The sequence below is a fragment of the Pinus tabuliformis genome, chromosome J (assembly GCF_031772625.1).
Source record: "Pinus tabuliformis cultivar Carrire ecotype Pingquan chromosome J, CPIR1, whole genome shotgun sequence".
Lineage (NCBI taxonomy): Eukaryota > Viridiplantae > Streptophyta > Pinopsida > Pinales > Pinaceae > Pinus > Pinus tabuliformis.
The window spans coordinates 70,060,026-70,085,378 of NC_142295.1; the positions used below are offsets into that span (position 1 = coordinate 70,060,026).

Below are 25,353 nucleotides of genomic sequence, written 5' to 3' on the forward strand. Positions count from 1 at the left end.
AAGTATATAATCACATAAGTACATTGACAATTATGAAGACCAAACCTAGTTACATTTTCCAACAAGACATATCTCGACAAATAGATCCGTGGAGGCACCAAAATTCTGATCAAATCAATAGTTTTATATCTCAAACCATTGACTCCAAATCATAATAATAATAAGAGGATCTCGAACCACTGATTTCATATCATAATAATAATAAGCAAATCTCGGACCACTAACTTTAGATCGTAATAATAATAAGAAGATCTTGAACCTCTCACTTCAGATCATAATAATACTAAACATATCTCGGACCATTGACTTCAGATCATAATAATAATAAGCAGATCTTGGACCACTGACTTCGGATCACAAGTGTAATGAGCAGATCTCGAACCTCTGACTTCAGATCATAGGTATAATGAGCAGATTTTGAACCTCTGACTTCAAATCATAAGTATAATGAGGATATCTCTAATCACTAATTTCATATCATAAATGTTATGAGCAAATCTACATATCTCAGACCACTCCACATAGGAGAGCAGAGGAGTAAGGTATTTGTATTCAAATTGCTTCACAAGGAGAGTGAATTAACCTCTCTATATAGCCGTCACGTGATCTAAATGAGAGAGTTTCAAGGCAAGCCAACTAGCCATCATGTGATATGGATGAGAAAATTTCAAAGAAAGTCGACTTCATCATCTAGAAGAGTCAGCCTAGCACTTGTGGAACCACTTGAAATTATAAATAAAAATAATATTTTTTTTTCTCAAATACAATGAAAATAAATAATTTATGAAGACTGACCATAGCTACAATTTCAACATTAAAGACCAAACGTTGAAATCTTAACATGACCATGACCCTAAAGAATACCATACAAGAAGTGTAACAACATTTTGAGTGAAGCTTAGCTTTATTATATTCATAATATTTATTATTTTGCTAATTTAGTTTCATCAATCTAATTATTTCCTTCTATACTTACAACAAGAGGAGAATTTTGAACTGAAGACATGGAAGAACACCTTCATTGCATGTCACATCATTTCCCATTAAACATGTAAAGATAATATCCCTTATTTTATCATGAACACATTTCCTATATGCTACATCATTTTGCTTTTCTTTATTTCATTTAGTGACTACTTTCTCCATAAAAATAAGAATTTTCATATTTACTTTTCCATAAATTGGGGTTTGATTTCAAGATTTTATTTTTATCATGCCAATGTTCATTTCATTCCATTTGATATAATTAAGGAAACTTTATTAAATATGTAGAAATAGAAATAATGTTTCACCTAACATCAAACTTATGACTTCGAGAGTTATCCCTCCACACAATTTAAGGAGTGTAGCCATAAAAGTCATAAAGTTAGAAACCCCTAGGTACTCCACAACATTCATGATTTCATGATCCCTTTTCTTGTTTTGATTTCTAAGGTTTTTATTATGCCTTGTTTTCTTGGTGAAAATAACATCCATATCATCTTTCATCTTTAAGGCTTCTATATCTAGTTTGATTAATCCAAGTATAGGGATTTCCTCTTGTACTTCATCCTTTGCATGCTTTTCTATCGCTTGCTTCTTATTTCCTTGGTTCCACTCATAGCACTATGCCGCTATAAACACTTTTAGCAATCCATAATATTTAGAGTTGCTTCAACAAATGGCTTGTTTGATTGTGTTAGTGAGTATACTTTTATAATCTTCATTCTTAACTAATCTAGCTTGAGATAGGCCGCAATGAAACTTCCATCTTCCAATGGGGCTTTCTTATGCCTTGCCTAGTATCCCCACAGTGGTAACTCCTTTCAAAACTTACCTTACCTGCTCAACATTTTATGGCCTTGATTCCTCCTTGAACATGTTTCATATTGTTTGCTTTAGGAAACACCTCCATTATGGTGAATAACCCATGTATGTTGATTGCCACAACTTTTCTATAGATGCATGATTTTCGGAAGCATCCACATCACAATCTTCAAATCCTTTTGTAAAGCCTTCTAGTGGGTACGATGAATGCACAATAAAAGCAAATGCAAGTGTTAAAACTAAGTGCAAAGACAAACACTAAAGATAACTAGGTTGATGACAAACCTAGGTGCAAATGCAACCTTAAATAAGAACTAGCGTAAGAACTAAAACAATGATTGAATACCAAATGATGTGTACATATATGTGAATGGAAAAGACAAGCAACCTTGGGTGCACAAAGGTGAGGGCTAGAACAAGGTTTTAATCCCAATTTATGTATGTATATGCACCTAAGTGTAGAGGATAAGAGAGAATATGTAAAAAAGTAGTCGCCATTGTCCATATCATCTACACTCTTGTTATATGTCAAAATAAATACAAGCATACAAATAGTGAAAAAATAAGTTTGTTGTGTGTGCATGATAAGTCATTCAACTATAGAGATAAAAGTGAAAGCTAAAATAAAACTTTAGACTACAAGTTCTAATCATCTCCCTCTTTGGTGAAAAATGGCCCCAATTTCTAACTCTATATAATGGTGTTGTAAAGAAGAAGAGCAAAATGTCCATCAAGATGTTAACGAGTGTAACTTGTGTAATCACCTAATAACATTAACCATTCTTCTCCTAATACCATGTCCACATTGGAACTTCTATATTTGCAACATCACATGGTGATCTTCCAACCTTTGTATTCATTTAGTTGTTTGAGATTTCTACTAAAGGTCCTTCACTGGATATCAAAGAGATTCAAGTTCTTTGTGGCATTGATATCAATGAGGTTGTGAGTACTTCTACAATGTACAAGTACAATTATATATATGTGTTTCACTAACCAGTTTAGGTTTAAGTTTTGTGGGTGTAGAGTCACTATAACGGTCACTAGTGAGATGTTAGATAGGTCTTTGTCATCCTGTCTCTTAGACTTCTTAGTTATTGTCTTGATTGTCATATTTTCTCATGGTATTTTTAGCCTAGCATTTTCATCATATGTAGTATTATCTCTCCCTTATTCATTGAATTTGGAGCTATTCATAATTTTCTTAGGATATGCTTCCTTGGTTTTTCTTTGTAGCACAAAATCCAACAACTCTTTTAATTCTTTCTCATAATCTAAATGTGGTGTTTGACTATGTTGGTGCAATGGTATATACAATGTTGATTGTCTTTTATATGGACATCTCTTCAATTCCTTTCACAAGCTACACAACAAAGAAAAATTCAATGCTTCTTTGTTAATGTGATACTTGGCTACCTTTAGTATCTTCCTTCATTGACATTGTGAGCATTATTGCAATTCTCATAGTTCAAGCTTGTTTGCATATTTCTACACCAACATAGATCCATACCAACTCTAGACCTATCAAGCACCAAGAGAGATCAAATCTCTTGAGGTGTAAACTTTTTTATCATTTAAAATGGATCTATGTAGATATCATATTTATAGTATTTCTATTTTTGTGTAAATATAGATCTTTCATTTGATGTCTATATTTCACTAATTTATAATATTGCTATTATTTGTTATAGGTATCATATTTTTTAAGCCAACATGTAAGTGTCATCTACATACATGACAACATCTCTATCATATTGAGTTGTATATGCACCTCACTACTCTCAACATAATTACATTCTTAACAAATCCATTGGACAAATTTCCCTTTCTCGTTTTTAGGGAGCTAGCATTTTAGTAAACAATTGTTTTGAAACATCCTTAGACTCCTCCAACATAGTGGTCATAACAACTTGCATTAAGGTAGACATATATTCCAAGTGGGCTTTATTGATAAAAAAGAGAAGTTAGTTTGTTACAATCAAGATCTAGCATTATAACAAAAACCTAGTCATTGCAACATTCTCCAATATGGGCATCCTTCTTTTGAAGAAGGGACTATTATTATCTAGCCCACAAAAGGTTGCAACAATTAAATAAAAGATATCATTTAACACGTCATTAACACGTCATTATTATAAGGGGCCTTTGGGAGTGGTAATCAAATGATTTCACAAAGGCAAATAGCCACCAAAAGTAACACATCATTAGCATGATGTCTCTATTTGTTATCATCATGTCTTTTAACCTTTGAAGTGATCAAGGCATATATTAATGAATACATTGTGCCCAACGTTGTTTAGAAAGGAAACTAAGACACCTTAAACAAATAACTTGTCATTTGCTTGAGGATCTAGAGAAGATCGTTTTTGGATTGAGGAAGAAGTATTTGACTTCTCATCTCAAACAATTCTTCTTCCAACTAAAGGCTTAGCCTCGAAAAAAAATTGAAATGTCTCATGGCATTCATAGACAACTACCTTGCTCATATACTCACTAGAATGTTGTTGTGAAGAGGAAGAACAAAACATGCATCATAAGCTTGCTTATGGATACAAATCTAACAAATAACTTTTGGACCAAAGAAATTAAACCAATAATATATCTTCATAACATAAATCCAGCATCTCCCCTATACGTATCTACACCCCCAAGCTTGAATGTATCTCCCAGATGGCTAATTGAGTTTCAACATATCTGGAATAGTGGTGGAAAGAAGTTTGGAAATCTAATTGTCCTACCATATCAAAATTGCTCGTGCAGTGTATTATGGAGAAGAAGGTCCCCACCTGGGATGTCCTACAAAGAGGATTTATGATTGGGATGGGATGGTGTTTCTTACGTAAAAATAATGATGAAAATGCAACACATATGTTCATGACATGCCCATTTTATCAACAGAAATGGAAAGCGTGCAAAAGTGCCCAAGGTCACATAGGCCCATGGGAAGGAGAGGATTTTGAGAAGACCTGGAAGGCATGGCTCTTAAACCCTAGATGTTGTGCTCTAAAAGCTCTCCTCCTAATTATATGTTGGAGGGTGTGGTTGGCTAGGAACAGGGCCACTTTTCATGATAAACTCCTAAGCATATAGTCGTTGAAGGCCACTATTTTTAAGTCATTACCCACAGGAAAAAGGCTATGCCCCGCCTACCCCCAAGAGTGGTTAGGGAAAAAATTATCTATCAAACCAAGCTGTGAGCCTATTTTGATGGAAACTCTAGCAATGACGAACAACAAAGTGGAGGAGGTTTTGTCCTCTTTATTTCTAAAGCTCATTCTTTTCAGGTAAAATTGGGTTTTGGCCAAGGGACCAACAAACAGGCAAAGCTCTTGACTTGTAAAAACTTGTTGCTTTTCACTCTTGAAAAGGGATGCACTCAAATTCATCTTTTTGGGGACTCTGTGCTTACTATCAATTGGCTCAATAAAACACAAGTATGCAAGAACATATTACTTATGCCTATTTTGGAGGAAACCATACGGCACACTGACTCTTTCACTTCTTTTACGTGTTCTCATATTTACAGAGAGAGGAATAGGGCAACAGATCACCTCTCGAAAGAGGGCCTTGATATGGACCAAGGACTATGGGGTATAACAGAGCAGAATAATGGCAGGCCTGCGAGTATTTTCATAGGCCATACAAGGACAATCTTTTCGGGACAACACGAGCATAAAACCCACAGGCTCCAAATCATTGTTCTATTTTTGTGTTTTTTGTTTCAACTATATCATTCAACATTTTTCTTGTTGGGTGGATCAATTTTTCACCCCATCTCAGGTGTATTTAACAACACGTTTTTTGGTTTAAATTTCTGGTCAATGGATGTATATTCTAGACAAGAGAGCTTCTTTTTTATGAGCTCACGCAACAAATTTTTATCACAAACGCATACACACAAGGTGCGTATATATACAGAACGTAAGTTTCAAGCATTTCTCAAATGAATGAAATTACAGTTTTTTTTTCCTTTGGAAAGAAACATAAATCCAACAAAAGCAATGAAGATCTTCACACCTAAAAATTCCATGGAATGGTAAAAACCACATATAAGTAATCAAATAAAAGTAATGAAGATCTTTGCACCTAAAAATCCATGGTGAAACCACATATAATTCATCTCAAATTTTTTGGTTCTAATGTGTTAATTTGGCAACTAGGGCCAAACTCCACCTTGGACAGCGCATATGAGACAACTGATATTTTTATTGGATTCCTCTCTCCGAGAGGTGTAAGATTGATCTAAAGATCATCCCATTTTGACATGAACAAATGGAATTATGAATTTATTTTGATTATGGACAAATAGTCAAGGTCGGCCAACAAATTCATGTAGGCTCAAAAGCCCAACAGTCATGTCTATTCATCCTCAACGTTTGCATATAAATACAAGGTGCCTCCTCCTCATTTGGACACTTCACTCACTCACACATCTCTCTCTTCTTGATTGGGTACGGATTTATGAGGCTTCTCTCTCTCCACACATGCAAAGAAGGGACTATTCTTTTGTTGTCCCTGCGTTGACCAGAGTTGACCGAAAATTGCAGAAGGTTGTTTTGACCAGTGTTGACCGTCTTTGATTACGGGTTTGTGAGGGGTATTTCTATTTGGGCAGGCCGCAGTTATGGGCACAAAATCCGAGGTTGTTTGACCTTTGTTTGACCAGCGTTCACTGTGCTAGGGCTTGCCACTGTGTTGACTTTTGTTGACCAGGTTTGACTGGATATTTTCAAATTGTTTTTGGGCTGATTTGACTTGTTGTTGGAGGCCGAGTTGACCAAGTTTGACCGAGTTGTTTTGGAGGTCAAAATCTGCCCTGTTGACCAGCGTTGACTTTCTGGTTAAGGCTTTATGTTTTGTTGTTTGACTGATCAGATTTCACTGTGATTGGGTAAGTGGATATTGTATATTGTACTCTCTTTCTCTGCTAAAATTTTGAAGAATTATAAGAAGAATTGATCAAGGGTTTCCCCACATTAGGGTTTTTCCATGGCTATTGCCATATCTTGTGTCCTCTTGTCTTGGATTTTCTTCTATTGTTATTGTTTATGTTCTATCTGCATTTTACTATCATGATAATGTGATTGCTAAACTGGATATTGATATTGGGCAAATAAAGAAATTGAAATAAAATTGCTCTAAGCATAAAACAAACCATTGTTATAAAAAAGTAACAGGGTATCAGAGTTGAGGTGAAGACAAAGCCCAAGCAAGAGTGAGAAGAGCAATCACTAAGAGGAGAAATCACTGATCAAGGACAAGATTCAATGGCCTCCACATCCTACTTCAAGTCTGATGACAAGCTTCATGATAAGTCTGATTATCATGCATGGAATATGTCTCTTGATTTGACTTTAGAAGAGCAAGATGTTATGGACTATGTGCAGGGAAAGATTTTGGAACCTCCTTCAAATGCACCAACTGCTGCTAAGACAAAGTACAAGAAGGGTGAAGTCAAAGCCAAGAAGATCATCAAGGATTCTATTCATAAGCATTTGGTTGCTTACATTTCCGATTTGAACACATCAAAGGATATATATCACAGGTTGGTTGGCATGTTCAAATCTAGCAACGCAAACCAAATTCTTTTCCTTAAGAACAAGCTGAAGGATATAAAGAAGGGAAGAAATGAAGATATTCAATCCTACTTCATGAGGATTACTGAGATAAAAAATGATCTTCTTTCGATTGGAGAAGTTATTGCTGATAAGGAGCTTACTCTCATTGCCCTTGGAGGACTCCCTCGTGAATGACACGTGTTCAACACTACTATTCTTAATAATGACAAGATTCCAGGTTTTGAAGAATTGTTGACTAGATGTTCTCAAGAAGAAACAAGGATGATGGAACTAGATATGCCTTCAAATAGGAATGATCCTACTGCATTCTCCACTCATGCTAAAAAGAAGAACAATGCAGGTTCAAAGAAGCAATGTCAAGGAAGGCCAGGTTTCAAAAATGGAAGGAAGGGAAGGTGCTTCATTTGCAACAAGTTTGGCCACTATGCTAGGGAGTGTCCTCATAGAAGGGATACACCTCATGATGATGATAACCACAACAACAACAATTTCAGGAGCAACAACAATCAAAGGAATGGCAAATTCAACAACTGAGGAAAAATGAATGCTCCCGCTCCTCATCAAGGAAATGGTCACCCTCCTAAGAGATCAAGAAACACCAGGTATGATGAATCTAATGTTGTTAATAACAAGCAAAAACAATTTTATCTTATATCTGCCCTCTCCACTGCATCTCCTCCAGACACTTTGGGAAATTGGTTGATTGATAGTGGTGCCCCAAGGCACTTCACTAGGTATAAGGAAGCTCTTTCAAATCTGATTGAAAAGGATACAAATTTGGAAATTATCCTTGGAGACAATGCCACCTATCCCATGAAGGGAGTTGGGAATGTTACTCTTCAATTGAATCAAGGTAACACCATTCATCTACAAGAAGTACTATATGTATCGATCTAAAGAAGAACCTGGTATCTATCTCGGCGATGGAGGACAAAGGATTCAAGGTGGCATTCATCGATGGAAAGGTACGCGTGTGGAATAAAAATTTCAAAGATACACTTGGCTTCAGGGTTGATAGCCTATATCAAGTTGGAGGAAGCCCATCGGAAGCTATGTCTTGTGACACATCACTTCAATCCGAATTATGGCACCAGAGGTTTTCTCATCTACATTATAAGGCTCTATCCAATGTGAGGAAGATGGTGACAAGTATGCCCGAATTTAAAGTAGAACATGAAGGTGTTTTTCAGGGTTGTGCCGAAGGAAAGCATACAAGGGGACCATTCCCCTCAAGGGATAGCAAGACTACTGACATATTGCAACTGATTCATTCTAATCTATCTGGTGCAATGCTCGTGAACTCATTAGGAGGATATTTATATTATGCTATCTTTATGGATGATTTCTCTCGCAAGGCTTGGATATATTTCTTGAAGGATGAAGTATTCTCATGGTTCCGTTCTTTCAAAGCTTTGGTCGAAAATCAAACCGGGAAGAAGATCAAAATATTGAGCACTGATAATGGAACCGAATATGAACCAAATGAGTTCAAAAATTATCATAGAGAAGCTGGCATTAAGAGGGAGACTACTACCACATATGCTCCTGAGCAAAATGGTGTTGCTGAAAGGAAGAACCGTTTTATCGTAGAAGCCACTCATGCCATGCTTTATGATCAAAGCCTTTTGTAGTTCTTATGGGCCGAAGCTGCAAACACTGCCATGTATGTTCAAAATAGATGCCCTCATCAAGCGTTGGACTCCAAAACTCCCAAATAAGTTTTCATCGGTAAGAAACCTGATGTTTCTCACTTTAGAATTCTTGGTAGTCCCGTATATTTTCATGTGCCGAAAGAAAAGAGAAGCAAATTGAATGCTTCTGGGAAGAAAGGAACATTTGTGGGCTACAGTGAAACTTTTAAAGCATATAGAATCTATGTGCCTGGTCAAAGAGAAGTGGAGATAAGTCATGATGTCACCTTCGATGACGATGTTGCCCTTGGGAAGATTAGTAACCTTCCTCTTTGATCCAGAATGGATCTTATAGGTCAAGTCAGAATATTACCACATGTTGACGACCAAGATGGTCCTAGGCGGAAAAGTTGTTCTTGACTTGTGCATAGTTTGATTGACTCAATTGATTGTGAAACTAGTGCCAGAACAAAGGATTCAACGCACTAATTTCGAATGTCTTTGGATTTCCGTTTGCCCTCCCGGTGATGGAGAAAGCATCTGTCAAAGTTGAAGTGTCGAAGAAGGCCTTGTTGACTATGTGACTTGTCGCAGTTCCTTAAGGCACAAAATTAATTCCCAAGTTCCTGCAAAAGAATGATGGTAAGAAACAGATGTCGATTAATGTTTTGGCACATTTATATTTGGCAAGTTACAAGGGTCATATGATGTTCAATGATGTCAAATACTACATTAAAGTGTATTATATCCTAATGCTATGGTTGTCAAAGTAATATATTAATTACTAATAGTGCATGGTTGAATTACACTATTGCGCATTTGCTAAACCTAAGATGGGCACATGTATTGCCTAAGAGCTAATGGCGCATATAATAGTTGTAATAATTATGTAACATATATACCCTAATGCGAAAAACCTATGGTGAAAACTATGGTGCATAAGACGAAGATATTACAACGTTACAACATATGGTTATGGTATAACGATGTTTGGAGCAGAAAGTTATTACAAATAAACCGCAGGCCGAGACCACTGATCACATGTTATGGGTCATGTTAGTGGCGCGAAGTTAATGATGCCGAGGTAGCAGTCCAAAAATGTGACGGTTATGTGGCACAATAATTATATAGAGCAGGTCCAGTCACCGGCGGAGAAAGTCCATGGCACGTAGAGTATGGATATATCGGCAGTTATGGCAGAGCTTTCGGCGCGGAGTCAATACACGTCCACAATGCGGTGTTTAGGTGCCACAGGTTTTGTGGACTGCCGAAATGGTGGAACAATCGGTCCACAAAGCACATACATTCAAATCTGTTGCAGATCTGGTCAATTCCGGGGATTGTGAACAGCTCAAGCCACAGCAGGGTAGTTACCATGCCATGGAGGTATAGCCAAAGGCACGGGATCCAGCTCAACTACCGAAGGTACATAGCACGAGTGAGAGCTCGACAGAGCCAAGGTGGCTACGTCAACCCATTCAGCGGATTCAAGAGATTGCATGGCAGCCCATTCGGTGAAGCCAACTATGCGAAGGGTATGCCACGAGAGATGGCTACGTCAGCACAAACAATGCGGAGATCAATATGACTACCAGACATTGGACGCAGTTTGCAAGCCATCGGGAAGCCACTTTGCAGGTTTGTAATGTATGCCCAGTCAACACATTGGATCCATCGGTGCGAAGGTGGCAGTCCTACAATGCGGCAAGGTCAGAGGCAATCCAACGAAACAGTGGTATAGGCAAATGCCACAATTTTTGGTACGTCATCACCGTCGGAGTCTTGTCGTCGATCCAACCAAATTGCACCACCAATATACATTGAAAACTAAAACCTAAATATGCGTTATGACATATATTATATGGTTTGTAAACATAGAAATGCACTAAGACCGCATACATTGCGTTGCAAATTAAGTTTTGGCCAATTAAAAACTATAGGAGATAGTTTGCGCTATATTGATAATTATGATAAAGTTTGTTGAAACTAAATTCATAATGTATCAAGCACCAAGATTTGTAATTGGACCAAAAATAATTTGTTAAAACAACATTCCAAATTTAGTTTGGGATTTTAGTATAAAAGGAGGTGGAAGTCCATCCTTTATACAAGCAATCTAGAAGGAAGCAATCTAAAGAAAGCAGAGTTTCTTTAAAGACAAGCTTTCGAGGTCTTGGAAAGGAGAAGAAGAAGAGTGGCAGTCCGGAGCCCATCAAGTATTTTTCTATTGTAGAAGCCTTTCAAGAAGGAGGTTGTGCTTCAGTTTTCAGGCGACAGAAGCTTCAGGGTCAGAGTTTCGACATTTGTCTGCAGATGCTCTTTGGAGCGTTTCCTGGCCATCCTTGGGCCAATTCAGGAACGGAGACAGGCACTGGAAAGCTATTATAGATGGCTTTCTTTCTACAAGTGTCCAGCAGTGCCTGCGAGCACAGATCAGCTGGTAAATCCACATGTAAAGAAACTCTTGAAGCTCTTTTAATAGAATGGTCGCCCATTTTGAAGCGGACCCGGAGACGTAGTCCAAGAGGGATGAACTTCGTCAACAAATTCTTATTGAGTTTGCATCTTTTAATTTGTTGCTTATGCGTCATTTAATTATGATGTTTTAAAGCATAAAGACGACTTAATATTATGCTTGCACTTCTCATTTATGCAATTCATGGTTCAAAGCTTTGTTTAAAAGACAATCGCCCATCAGTTTAATCTTGCACTTTTAGAGTGGATGATCTAATTTCTGCATTTCAAATCACTCTTCCAAGGAAGGACAAAGAAGTAGATTCAGGAAATCAAGGAGAATCGCAGGATGCGCCAATGCCCAATGTTGAAGGACCAATGGATCCCATTGATCCACCCCCTCATGAACCCTCCTCCTCAAAAAGGAGACCCTCATGGCTTAGGGAGACTCTCAAGATGTCAAGAGACATGTTGCACCTAGGGGGACATTTCGTGAAAGCAAGAAGCCGAATAGGTACCAAGGGTACTTAACTGCAATGAGCACTATTGTTCAATCTGAGCCTTGCACATTCGAAGAAGCTGCTAAGCACCAAGTTTGGAAGGATGCAATGAACGAAGAGTATGAGTTGATTATGAGGAATGATGTCTGGGATGTGGTAGACCCAAGGACAAATCCGTTGTCACCTCGAAATGGCTCTACAAAATCAAGTATGGAGTTGATGGAAGTGCTGAAAAGTTCAAGGCCAGATTCGTTGCTCAAGGCTTCTCTCAAAAGGAAGGTGTAGATTATGATGAGATATTCGCACCGGTTGCCCGCTACACCACCATCCGTTCAATTATAGCCTTTGCTGCCTTGCAAGGATGGAATCTTCACCAGATGGATGTCAAGACTACCTTCTTGCATGGTTCACTTAAGGAGGAAATCTATATAGAACAACCTGAAGGGTTCAAAGTTCAAGATCATCAAACACATGTATGCAGGTTAAAGAAAGCCCCCTATGGGTTGAAGCAAGCACCCTGGGCTTGGTATGAGAGGATCAATAGCTATCTAATGAAGCTGGGATTTACGAGAAGTGAAGCTTATCCAAACCTTTATTTTAAGGTTGAGAATGATAGACCTCTCATCTTGGTACTTTATGTGGACGATCTCTTTCTGACAGGTACAAACCCTCTTATTCATCAATGTAAGAGGGAGTTGGCTTTTGAATTCGAGATGAAGGACCTAGGATTGATGCATTACTTCCTAGGGTTGGAGTTCGGGCAAAAGCTAGGTGAGATTTTCCTTTCTCAAGGAAAATATATTGTGAAGATACTTGAAATATTTGGGATGGTGGATTGCAAGTTCGCGACTACTCTGATGAAACTTAACTTCAAGAAGTTATGCGGAAGTGTTGTTGGATCCGATTTGCGAAATCCTTCTGAATATCGTCAACTCATGGGGGTCTTGATGTTCTTAGTGAACACCCGTCCGGACATATGTTTTGCAGTGAATACATTGAGTCAATTTATGGTCGAACCTCATCACACACATTGGATTGTTGCCAAGAATCTCTTGAGATATCTTCAGGGCACAATCACTTATGGACTAAGATACACTGTCGAGAATGTGAGGCTCCATGGTTACTCTGATGCACACTGGGCTGGCAGTGTGGTGTATCATAAAAGCACATCTGGATGTTGCTTCTCTCTAGGTTCTACTTCAATAACATGGATGAGAAGGAAGCAGAAGTCGATTGCCTTGAGCACCGCTGAGGCTGAATACATTGTTGTTAGTTTGGCCTCCTGTGACGTTGTTTGGTTGAGCAAGCTCTTTAGTGAGCTGTTTGGACATGTGTTGGATAACACCATGATCTTTTGCGACAACTAGAGTGGGATTCGTGTTTCATGACCGCTCCAAACATATTGATATCAAGTACCACTTTATCGAGGATATGGTACAACGGGGAGAAATAAGGCTCCAACACATTGGGACTGATGATCAGATCGTCAATATTCTTACGAAGCCCCTGGGGAAGGTCAAATTCTTAACCTTTCGTGAACGACTTGGAGTCATGGAGAGACCCTCTTATGAAAGTCCCGTATGAGATGGATGTTGAGCTCTGGGAGGGGTACTTCTTGGAGCAATGAGCGACCATAGGGTGAGTGGTTCACCTTCCCCTGTGATACCTCGTGGTGACATATGCATAAGTTGAGTGGTTCACATTCTCCTATGTCATATGAGCAAGATGAGTGGTTCACCTTCTCCTGTCGGCACATCCTACCCATGCAGTCCGAGACTCATGGGAAGTACCTCTCATCTGGCCAATAAGTAGTGAAATGAGAATAAGGACCATAGTACTACCGATGGACGCATCGTGTACTACCATACTCTCTATGCTAGGATGTTGATATTGATCTGGGATCAATAAAAACTGACTTCCGGTCAGTTAAGAGTGGTATGACACACTCTCTATTATTGGAGACTGACTTCGAGTCAGTGGAGAATGGTATGATACATTCTCGATCATTTCTTCTTTCTTCATGGTTCAGCAAAGCAGAGCAGAGACAATGATGGTACAGATTGTCAGACAGTTTGGTAAGTGGAGTTCTCCCTAGTTGAGAGGGAGTGTTAATTTTGGGAACTACGGCCAAACTTCACCTTGGACAGCCCATATGAGACAGTTGATATTTTTATTGGATTCCTCTCTCCGAGAGGTGTAGGATTGATCTAAAGATCATCCCATTCTGACATGTACAAATGGAATTATGAATTTATTTTGATTATGGACAAATTGTCAAGGTCGGCCAGCAAACTCATGTAGGCTCAGAAGCCCAACAGTCACGTCTATTCATCCTCAATGTTTGCATATAAATACAAGGAGCATCCTCCTCGTTTGGACACTTCACTGACTCATACATCTCTCTCTTCTTGATTGGATACGGATTTATGAGGCTTCTCTCTCTCCACACATGCGAAGAAGGGACTATTCTTTTGTTGTCCCTGTGTTGACCAGACTTGACCGAAAATTGTAGAAGGTTGTTTTAACCAGCATTAACCAGCGTTGACCATCTTTGATGGTAGTTTTGTGAGGTGTGTTTTTGTTTGGGCAGGCTGCAATTCAAGGCACGAAATCCGAGGTTGTTTGACCTCTGTTTGACTAGCGTTGACTATGCTAGGGGTTGTTGTTGCGTTGAATTTTGTTGACCAGGTTTGACTGGATATTTTTGAATTGTTTTTGGGCTTTTTGACTTGTTTTTGGAGGCCGAGTTGACCAAGTTTGACTGAGTTGTTTTGGAGGTCAAAATCTGCCATGTTGACCAGCATTGACTTTCTCGTTAGGGCTTTCTATTTCTGCTTTTTGATTGATCATATTTCACTATGATTGGGCAAGTGAATATTGTATATTGTACTCTCTCTGCTGAACTTTTGAAGAATTATAAGAAGAATTAATTAAGGGTTTCCCCACATTGGGTTTTGTCCCTGGCTGGTGCCATATCTTGTGTCATCTTGTCTTGGATTGTCTTCTACTGTTATTGTTTATGTTCTATTTGCATTTTACTATCATGATGATGTGATTGCTAAACTGGATATTGATATTGGACTAATAAAGAAATTGCAGTAAAATTGCTCTAAGCATAGAACATACCATTGTTATAAAAAATTAACATGCCTATGTCCATGTTGCAAAAGAAAAATGGCACAAGCTAAATGAAAATATTAAGTGTATTTTATAGGCTATAGTGAAGAGTTTAAGGCACACTAGGTTCTTTAATTAGGACACGCAGAGTATAGTTGTCAACAAAGAGGTTATGTTTGATGAAGACCACAGCCAAGGGGATTCCTATGACTTTGAAGTGTCATGGGTTGTTGAATATAAAGATAATAAGGTTGTTTAAGAAATTGGTCAGAGCCCATGGGTTAGAGAGTAGGGTGATAATGACAACAAAGGTAGTAGAGTGTGAATGTCACCAAAGCCCAAATGTTTTAAAAGTGATATTTGCAAATATTAATGGCTCAAAGCTACAAGAACTATTTAAAAGAAAGGAAGGATGCAATAAGTCATAACTATATCTCTAATGAATACAATTTTGATCTCGTAGGACCTTGTTTTAATTGAGGATATGCAAAGGAATGGGACAAAGTGATAAAGTGAAATATAATTCCAAACAAAGAAAGGAAAATTGGGAACTTATGGAATTATCAGTGTTGTGAGACCTGGTGAAGACACACAAGTCTTGCCAAGTCCATCCTGAAACAAGTACTTAGTCAAATCTTGACCTGAATGTCACCCTAAAACTGAAACTCGCCAAAACATAGCAAAGCTCTTCTGAAACTCACTTATTATTTGTTGAGGGAAAAATTTCCTATATTTTGAGTTTTTCAATTGTCATGTTTCACAAAATTTTGAACCAAGTTTCACCAAGTCCCAGACTGGCCGAGTTTTATCAAGTCTGAGTCTCACAACCTTCAGAATTACTAAAGAGGAAAATTGCAATGAGATGCAAATGGATCTTCAAGGCAAAGTATAAAGTAGGTTTGTATTATCTAAAGGCAGTTCAATTGACAAGCAGAAAGCAAGATGGTGGCAAAAGATTTTACATGGGAAGAAGGTATGTGTAATGAAAAAGCCTCTGCACCTAGGCAAAGATGAACACAATCACATCATGTTTGGCCATGGCAACTCAGTTCAAGTGGACCATTGGTGAGCCAGATCCAAATGTGCCTTTCTAAATGGAGATTTGGAAGAGGACGTTTAGATATAAAAACCCCAAGGCTTGTTACAAAAGGAAAAGAGTGACTACAAAGATAATTGAACACTTTAGATTAAAAGGGTTTAAGAGAAGTCCATCAAATCCAAATCTTCACAAAATTAAACATGATGATATTCTGAAAATAGTGTCATATGTTAATAGTCTAATTATATAGGTAACATACAAAGATGATTAAAGAACAAAACATCATGATACATAAAGTCTTCGAATTGAAAGAGTTCAGCCTAATCCATTATTGCTTAGAAATGGAAGTATGGTATATAGATGGCAACATCTTAGTGATTCAGATTAAGTATGCATCGGAGATACTGAAAAGATTCAATATGACTTGATTGCAAGTTAGCAGCAAGTCTTTTGTAAATAGGAAAGACGTTGGTCTATGAATGGTAGCATCTTCATGATCCAACTAAGTATACACAGGAGATGATGAAAATATTCAATATGGTTGATTGCAAGTTAGTGGCAATTCTTCGGAAGCTAGCAATCAAGTTACGAACTCATGAAGATTCGCAGAGAGCAGATGTAATCAATAGGAAGTTTGATCTATGTTACTATTACTATGCCAAATTTAAGTTATGCACTTGGGATCGTCTCATGATTCATGTAAGTCCCCAAGATGGTCACTGAAAAGCAACAAAGAGAATTTTAAGGTATGCAAAAGTTACCTTGCAATATGGACTTGAATAGTTACAGGGAAGTTACTTCAAATTGATAGAGTACACAGATTTGACTTAGGCAGGTTGCATTGATGTAAGACAATCTACCACAGGATATTCAATTAGTATGGGATTTGGAACCAATTTTGTGGATCAGTAAGAAACAAGTTACTGATGCATTACCCTAAACAGAAGCAGATCACAAAGAAATGGATTGTTTTTACCCCTACATGGCATGCTTAAATATCGTTTTATTTTTCCAAAAGATGTGGAGTCTTGGATATATCAGGAAGAGAGTGTAGACCTATGAAGCCTTTAATTTTTACAACATATGAAGCAACAAATCTTAACTATATGGCAAAGTACAGAGAAAAGAAGCATATGATTCCTCGACAAGTCATATTATAGGAGAGAGGTAGTAAGTTTGACATGGAGTTTAGTTAAAATATTTGCAGAATTTACATTACATTTAATGATCTATATCTAGATTGACTGTCGACCATGGAAGGTGTTCGTAAAAGGAGAAAAACCTTCTTCAAATAATTTTATTTACGCATCCCGTAGAGATTGGTTGATCATTACAAGAAAGATTCTGTAATACAGAAAATCAGAGAGACTCAAAGACATCAACATTGTGAGAAAAACTACATCTATCTAGGAAGAAAAAGATACAGAGGAAGAAGTTGCTACAAACAAGGGAGTCAGAATCACCACTCAAGATATCCATAAAGAAGAACTTTCAAGCTATTCATTGCAATTTGCAATAACTATGGAAATTACTCTGGCAAAAAAGTTTAAAATCCAATGATACATCAAGAAGGCCAAGGAAACGATTCCCACTGACTCAGAAAACCACCTAAAATTTGATTGACAAATATGTAGTACAGAGACTAAATTGTCATACCTGCTCCAATCCAAATTCCAAGCACATCTGCAAGACTCGGCAAGTACTTGTTATACTCGCCAAGCCAAGTTTACTTTGATAAAATTCGACCCATTTAATTCGATATACCTTGGCCCTTTTGAATAACTTACTTTTGTAGAGATCAAGCTTCACTTTTCAAGGCCTGTTGTTTTACCTCCTTTCTTCCCAATAGAGGAGTGGGAAAATTGATAACCTTAAGACAATATAGGACCTCTATCCCTCTATCTATATAAGGGAAATAGGTATGTGAGGATGACCTGAGAATAGCAAAGTTAAAGCCACCTCCCTACAACTCATGTAAGGATAAGCATAGGAAAGGGTTCTTCATGAATGATCTTACTTACATTAACTAGCTAGAAAGGTTATTGGTTGAGCTGTTGAATTGACTCTCTGTTTTGGATCGTCATCATTGACAAGTCTGAGATACGTGACTTTAATTCCAAGCAATAGTTGTCGACATAGGTACAATAATGAGTAAGAGTAAATACTATAGAACTAAACACACAGTAGAAGATTATACTCTTTATATACCCATGTAGGCCCTACCATTGAAAATGAATTTTGGCAGAGTGGCAAGATATTGTCATCTTCAGTTATGAGTGAGAGTAAATACCATTCAATTACACACACAGTGCAAGATTATAATCCTCATATGCCCATGTCGTTACTGCAAATTTTGGCAGAGTACCAAGACATTGTCATCTTGAATTAAAATGAACAAGGATAAAAAAATTGATTGATTCCATCCTCCTTGACTCAACTCAATTTGTCGGACAAGATAGGGAAGATTAAAATAGATGCTTCAGGAAAAATAGCCAAATGTTATGTTCGTGAAGTGAAAAACAAACTAAAAATCAAAGACTTTCATAAAGAAAGAATGTTAAACTGTTGGAGCTCACTAAATAGTGTTGAAAAAAGGAACATATGATAAAAATTGAGGACAAATATTCCACATTTCCAAGATCTTCCAATCAGCATATCTCATATTCAATAACTGAACCATACTGTCAAAATTAAAGCCAGAGAAACACTCAGCACTATCAAAACATATGTCACCTATATGGAAGATGGATAATGCTATTGAGCCCAGGAGGTTAGTTCAACACTCATCACCAATGTAGTTTGTCATTTGGTTAGTTCCATGCTGACAGGTGCCCAGTGCAAATCCCCGTGAGCAAGGCATACTAGTCTATACCAATGGGTTTACTAGGGGTGCCACCCATGAATGTGAGGAAGCATCCTTTGGGTTTCCTGTGAGATTTTCCTTGGTAGCAAATAAAAGGATGGATAACAATATGAAGAATAAATAGGAGTAGCACTCACCACTATCAAGCCATATAATACCTATATGGCAGATAAATTATTCAATCAAAACTTAAGCTAGGAGTAGCACTCATCATTTTCATGCCATATTGACACGCATACCACCATTGAAAAGAGATAAAGGACCTGGTAATTTCTAGATCTGAGGATAACCTGCACAGGCTTAAATTGGTACAGTCAAAGAAATCACTGCCTACCTAATTAGTGATCACATAAAGAAACTGTCTAGAAGAAATATGTTGTGGCTTTTCGTGCACAATCACTCTGCTCTACTTTGTTTTGAAGACAACCCATCTTAAAGAGAGGAGGGGCACACCAGATACCTAATTAACAACAAACTAAAAAGAATTAGATTCCTATGCAAAATAAACATACACAACCATTAAATGAATAGTGACTAGCATTTCAAATCTAACCAGTACACCTTTATCAATACATAATCTCTCAATATTCATTATTATCACTTGTTTGTGGCTAAACCTTATGGAATATGTAAAAATCAAATTAACCGCTCCATGACGGGCTTTCGAGGCCTTCAACAACCTGTGTCCTGAACACGTCAGAACCCACTAATGAGATTAGATAGGTTGTGACATATTCATACTTTAGAAAGGGCCAGGTTCTCCATTTTGGACAATCCGATTGAAATACTGACTATTCAACAGGAATCATGACTTGGAGATGTTTTCAAGTGCAATTGTTGACCCCTAAGTTTTTGGTCAGGATCACATTATCTCTGAACCCGATATTGGGAGTAGAACTGCCTTGAAAAAGGGGTAAAACCTTATATGTGGACAGGGACACATAAGCAATCATGAAATAGAAAATATTATGTTTTAACCATAAGGCAGAATATCCATGTTGAGAATATAATATCACCTGCACAGACATGCATGGGCACCATGTCTCTGTTCAAAAGTACATAGATAAGAAGATGTACCTGTCTTGGGGAATCAAAGCTTAAACAACTCAATAGGGTGTGTAATGTATACCTACTTATTCATTTTCCTTTGCTATGAAACATAGATGATATTTTGTATAATAGACTGTGTCAACTGATGTACAAACTGGAGATGCAACTACTGTACAGTACACAGCTGCCACCAGCATGTATTTTGGATGTGGGTCAAGCGTGTGCCTTAAGCTGCAACCATGAACTCATGTGGCTATAACTGGTTTGAGGTTAGGAGCTGCACCGTAGTTGGTAATTTGTGTGACTCAATTGGATAGAATTTTTTATCTATTTACAATACATTACGACAAATTGGATTATTTCGGAGTAATTTTAACTGCAATTGCAAATCACTGATTCGTGACCATCGAGGTGAGAAGTATGAAACAAGTATAAGTTTGAGAAATTGCACTGGCAGCACATCTATGCACAGTGCCCATGATCTGTCAACCATTTTTCATATCCGAAATTCTTGATACGAACAAACAGAGCATACACTCAACTCAGCAAAAATCGGAAAACTTATTGACCAATACCAAGTCTGACCAATTTTGACTAGGAGTTTTGATGGAGTTTTTACTTGGATTGCCAGCTTGGATGGTGGACTCAATTCAGGAGTACTCACTGAGTTATAAAGAGTCTCGCTTCACTGATGGAAACGATACATTTGAGGAAATATATGCTCTTGATGCATACACTACAGATCAACAAACAAAGATGATTCCAAGACAGAGCATGCATGTTTAATCATCGGGAATAGAAACTAGAACAAAAGTCCAGAACACAATTTAGGAAAAATAAAAGTTAAAAAAAGTATAAGCCTGTATCACCCTAATTACATCCGCTACTGACAAACTGTGATGTTGGGATTTGCTGTAATATAAATTTTGTGAATTCTGGGGCCTCTAATCAGAAGAAATAATTTGTCACATAAATCAATCATATTGTCCAAACATGTAAAACATATATGCAAAGTTCCTGTGAAGATAATGTTTACCTTTGCACCATTCATATGATTACATAAGTTGGTCAGTACAGTATCAGACTATTAAAGAAATAAGGTGAATCCAGGACATTGGATTCTAGTTGCAGCTATCCTGGTTTAAATTTCAGTTAGTGCTGTTGTGAAACATTTGACTCGGTTATAAGTAAATGTTTGGACATGAATTTTTTTAATTTTGCTCTGGTGAAGGTAAGGGCTAAAAGGCAGCTTCATGCTTATCAGGCATTCACGTTCTTACCATGGCTTCAGCTTATCAAACAGGGACATATCAAAAGCAATATGTTCTTTAGCAATGGTACTAATGATCTGAATCACCCCGTTCGTGTCTGTGCTCGAACTTGGCAACAAGAAAATTCAAACAAACTTTGCCTGTGCTAAAAAAATGTTATTATTCACCGTTCAATTCAGCAAAGAGAATTATGTGATTAAATTTCAGATTCGTGGAGATTCTATATTAAAAGCAGATAAAAATTTAACTACTCTCTAATATCTATCTCAAAATGCTAATTTAAGAGAAAAAAAAAACTATAAAATATGAGAAATACATTTTAATATCTGATTAAAAGTTCTTATAATAGAAATATGTGAATGAAACAGGTTCAGGACAAACATGCTGAATATGGCGAGTTTAATCACCACTGCTTAACATTCCGCGACTTTAGAAGTTAACACAAATCATTATTAATAATTTGTTCGATGGCAAAACCCCCAAAGGCTGAAATTCAGAATGCCAATGGTCTTTGGTCAGATTTATTTTTAAGCAACAATATGTACAAAAGAACTTAGAAATGATACTTACAGATTAGCCGGCGTGAAGCTTCTGTAATATATCCCAGAAGTCCCCATCACTTGCCTTCAACATGGTAGGCAAAGGCAAGGAAACATTGTACTCAAGCAACAGCCTATGCCTGGGCTTTATCCTCTTCTCTAAATCGAAAGAAAAGTACTGTGGGAATTTCTTCAAATCCCGATGACTGCCCCCGATCTTATTTATCAAATAATAATACTTCGGCCGTAAACTATTATCAATACTGTATGTAAAAAGCCGAGGACACCTTTTTAAAATTTTCACAGCATCCCTGTGTGAAAAGCCCAGACTCTTCAAATACTCGAGCTTAGGTATAAGGGTATTTTCCACACTGGAAACCAATAAAATGGTATTTGAACAATCTACAAGACGTATGTTTGGGAATCCCAATCTCAGCAGATAATACAAGGCTGGCCTAAGCCTGTCTTTAACACTGGAAGTTAATATTCTTGGGCATCTGTTGATGGTTTTTCTGATATGTTCTTGGGGGATTTTCACCTCATAAAGTAGAAAATTGAAGACTGGCACTAAATCCTGATCAATGCTGGAAGTTAGGACACGTGGACACATATCAAATATTCTTCCCAGGTCCTTGTGCTGCATACCCATTTGCTGCAAGAAGTGTACCACATTATGCATGCTTTGCAAACTTGTGGAACCAATAGAAGGGTTGATTTCGAGGGCTTTTCTGAAGTCCACCCCCATGAGCTCAAGCCATGAGAGCTTTTCTCTAAAATTGTCACGTCCATAATCTGATCTATACCCAAGTAGTAGGGGACTGTTTTCTGCTAAATGGAGAGTAGGGTTTGTGGGGTTTGTTATTTCGCGAAATGGATCATTTGGGTCTCTGAGATCAGCATTGGGCTTTGAGGCATTCGGGTTTGCAAGTGCTTGCGTTGTGGATTTTGAAAGGAAGCTGTGTGTACTGGTACTAAATTTTTTGTGAAATGCCTTTAAAGAGTTGGATGCTGCGAGAAAGTATGGTAGGGATGGGGAGAATGGCAGTTTGGTTGTGATAGAGTGGACCTGTGGTGCAATCATTGGTCTGAGACGGGGGAGGTGGATAAGTTCTGCCGGAGCCATGCTCCTTCGCATGAAACGCAGACTGATATCGGTACATTGATCCAAGCATTTGGCTCTTACTAAACAACATTGGTTTGATTGGGGTCATGGACGCGCCACTTATCCTCATTTTCCATGGGCTTATCGGGTGCCCAAATCTTATGTTGGAGAATAATTTCGTTGAAATGTCACAATCCTTCAAAAATCTTCACTAAGATAATGAGTACACCTACCACGATTGTAAGAAATATAATTGCAAATTGGTTATTTGATTAGATTTACAAATTAGTGTTTTTATTAAGTTGAGGTAATTTTAATTTTGGATAAAAGAATGATTTACCTATTTGTTGAATATTGTCACTAAGGTTGTATGAGGGTCTACCTTGTATGACATTTTTTATTGCACACAAGTGGTTTTCACTCTCAACCCATCTCCATGAGATTTGAACCAATGTCCTAACGAAAACTAACCCTATCTAAACCAATTCCATAGACTTACTGAGTACCTAATTCTCTTGATGGAGAATAAATTTCAATGAAATGTACTCAAAAGTAGTATGGAATTTAGTGGTTGGTTATGTTGATGAATAAAAACAAGGATATATAGTCCACTCTCACTCTAGAGTTACAAGGAGATAGTCATGTTCATATGTTGTATGCCTACAAGGTGTGCCTTCTTACATATAAGTTAGGGTATAATGTTGGTATGACACATTGGTGTATTGCTACACCATTGTCATAGTGCATGTACATATTTGTATACCCCTTGTTAAGCATTGATGTACCCTCAATGCATAAATCTCATGTCCCTTTAGCATATGGCAAATTATTTTTATCCTCGCCTATGTAATGTTATAATATCATTACCAATTTATCAACATAAATCCATCTTAACCTTAAAGCTAATAAGCAGTAAGAGGAATCAAACGAAATACAAGATGTTAACCTATAAGTACCTAAAATGTTTTCTTCCCCCTTGTATGCCTTACATTGTATCAGCTTCAAAAATAAAATCAAATGACAAGATAGGGCAATGCTAATTTTTATTATTATTGTATGGTCAACTTTTTATTTTTTCCATTGATACAAATTTCAATTCTTTTCAATTTACTTGATTTTTGTGTGTGTGTGAAATTAATATTATTTTTATTCATCATAAAATTACAAGCTTCATGGTCTTGGTTTTCCCTGGTCTACTACTCGAGAAACCAAACCAATGGTAGAACCTATAAATTTTAACTTTTTGAATTTAGTAATCAAAATGAATGTCCAAAATTGAAAAAGTATTTATCCATAAGTGGATGCTTTCTAACCAACTGTCCATACTAAACTAAAAACCAAGAACAAAATTCAAGCAACAATAATATAACATGGGTCTAGGATGAATCTGAAGGCTGCACCTCGATTGGCTCCTTGTTATGCGAATTGGAGCTTCCTAGGTTTGATCGGAGGCCCAGATGGTCCTCGATTCTCTATAAATTATGATCCAATGTCTAAAATTGTTTACACACATGTATTGGTACGACTTATGTCATGTATCTAGGAGGCCACCCCTACCATGATATATGTTTTTGAAAAACACCCTCGCTCACCTATGATATCTCATTATGTATCGTTGAGATCCTCTTGAATGCACTAGGGAGTCTGCTTATGATAATGATGGGCGAAGGATTTCACTCATTGGAAAGCATGAACTCCTCTATTCTTATAGTAAGTAGATGCCCGACGACAACATGTTCTTTGTTGTGGCATTGTTGTTACCTTGAAACCAAAATGCACCAATCATTGCAAATGATTAGAGAGGAGCATGTGGCTTCAAGAGTGAGACAAAGACAAGAACATGTTGCCCATGGAGAAGCAATAGAGAAACACGATAAGTGATGGGAGAAAGCAAGGTGAGGAATGGAAAGAGCATAAGCCAAATTCCTGTTAGCCAACTTGCATAAAAGAGAGGGACAAAACAACCAAAAAAAGCTTATGAGTTCCAAAGTTGTTCCTTAAGGCGCTCCAAGAGCCTTCTACTCCTCTATGTAGTGAAAATGGAAGGAAGAGAGCCATGATAGCAATTGTATGTAAGAACTCCATTATCACGCATTGAATTGAATCGAATAAATCCCCACGCACAATGCTAGAGATAATTTCGTTTAATAGCGACTGAATTTCATCGTAGCCAAACATGGAGAGATTGGCAAGGGTGGTGCCCACAAACAACTCCAAAATTTGAAGGTTGGTTTCCATTAAAACCATAATCTTCAACATCATCTCACACATCATTTAGCGATAATCACAAGTATCATAACTAGGGTGGTGCAATGCCATAGAGCAATCAAAGCACACAGTGAATCATGCCTCATATTCTTTCTAATCTACATTCCCAAGGGAAGTTGTCATGGTACATCCTC

The 25,353-nt window shown here is 37.5% G+C and overlaps 1 protein-coding gene across 3 annotated transcripts; it reads right to left on the reverse strand.

Annotated features, from left to right (window-relative positions):
- Positions 1-229: 229 nt before the first annotated feature.
- On the reverse strand, positions 230-23,113 carry LOC149225562 (transcription termination factor MTEF1, chloroplastic-like). 3 transcript variants are annotated; one of them, XM_089377143.1, is made up of 2 exons: positions 21,881-23,113; positions 230-710 (listed from the first exon to the last, which is right to left on the reverse strand). In XM_089377143.1, the coding sequence occupies exon 1, from the start codon at positions 22,982-22,984 to the stop codon at positions 21,884-21,886; it is 1,101 nt and encodes a 366-aa protein (XP_089233269.1). In that variant the 5' UTR covers positions 22,985-23,113; the 3' UTR covers positions 230-710; positions 21,881-21,883. The 3 variants fall into 3 exon arrangements, with proteins under 3 accessions (XP_089233269.1, XP_089233267.1, XP_089233268.1); XM_089377141.1 differs by lacking the exon at positions 230-710 and adding an exon at positions 18,865-19,449 and having other exon boundaries at positions 21,881-23,112; XM_089377142.1 differs by lacking the exon at positions 230-710 and adding an exon at positions 21,663-21,796.
- Positions 23,114-25,353: the final 2,240 nt, after the last annotated feature.

Excerpts from the sequence above, each read along its gene's own strand:
- LOC149225562 (XM_089377143.1), bottom strand. The coding sequence starts at position 22,984 with ATGCGAAGGAGCATGGCTCCGGCAGAACTTATCCACCTCCCCCGTCTC.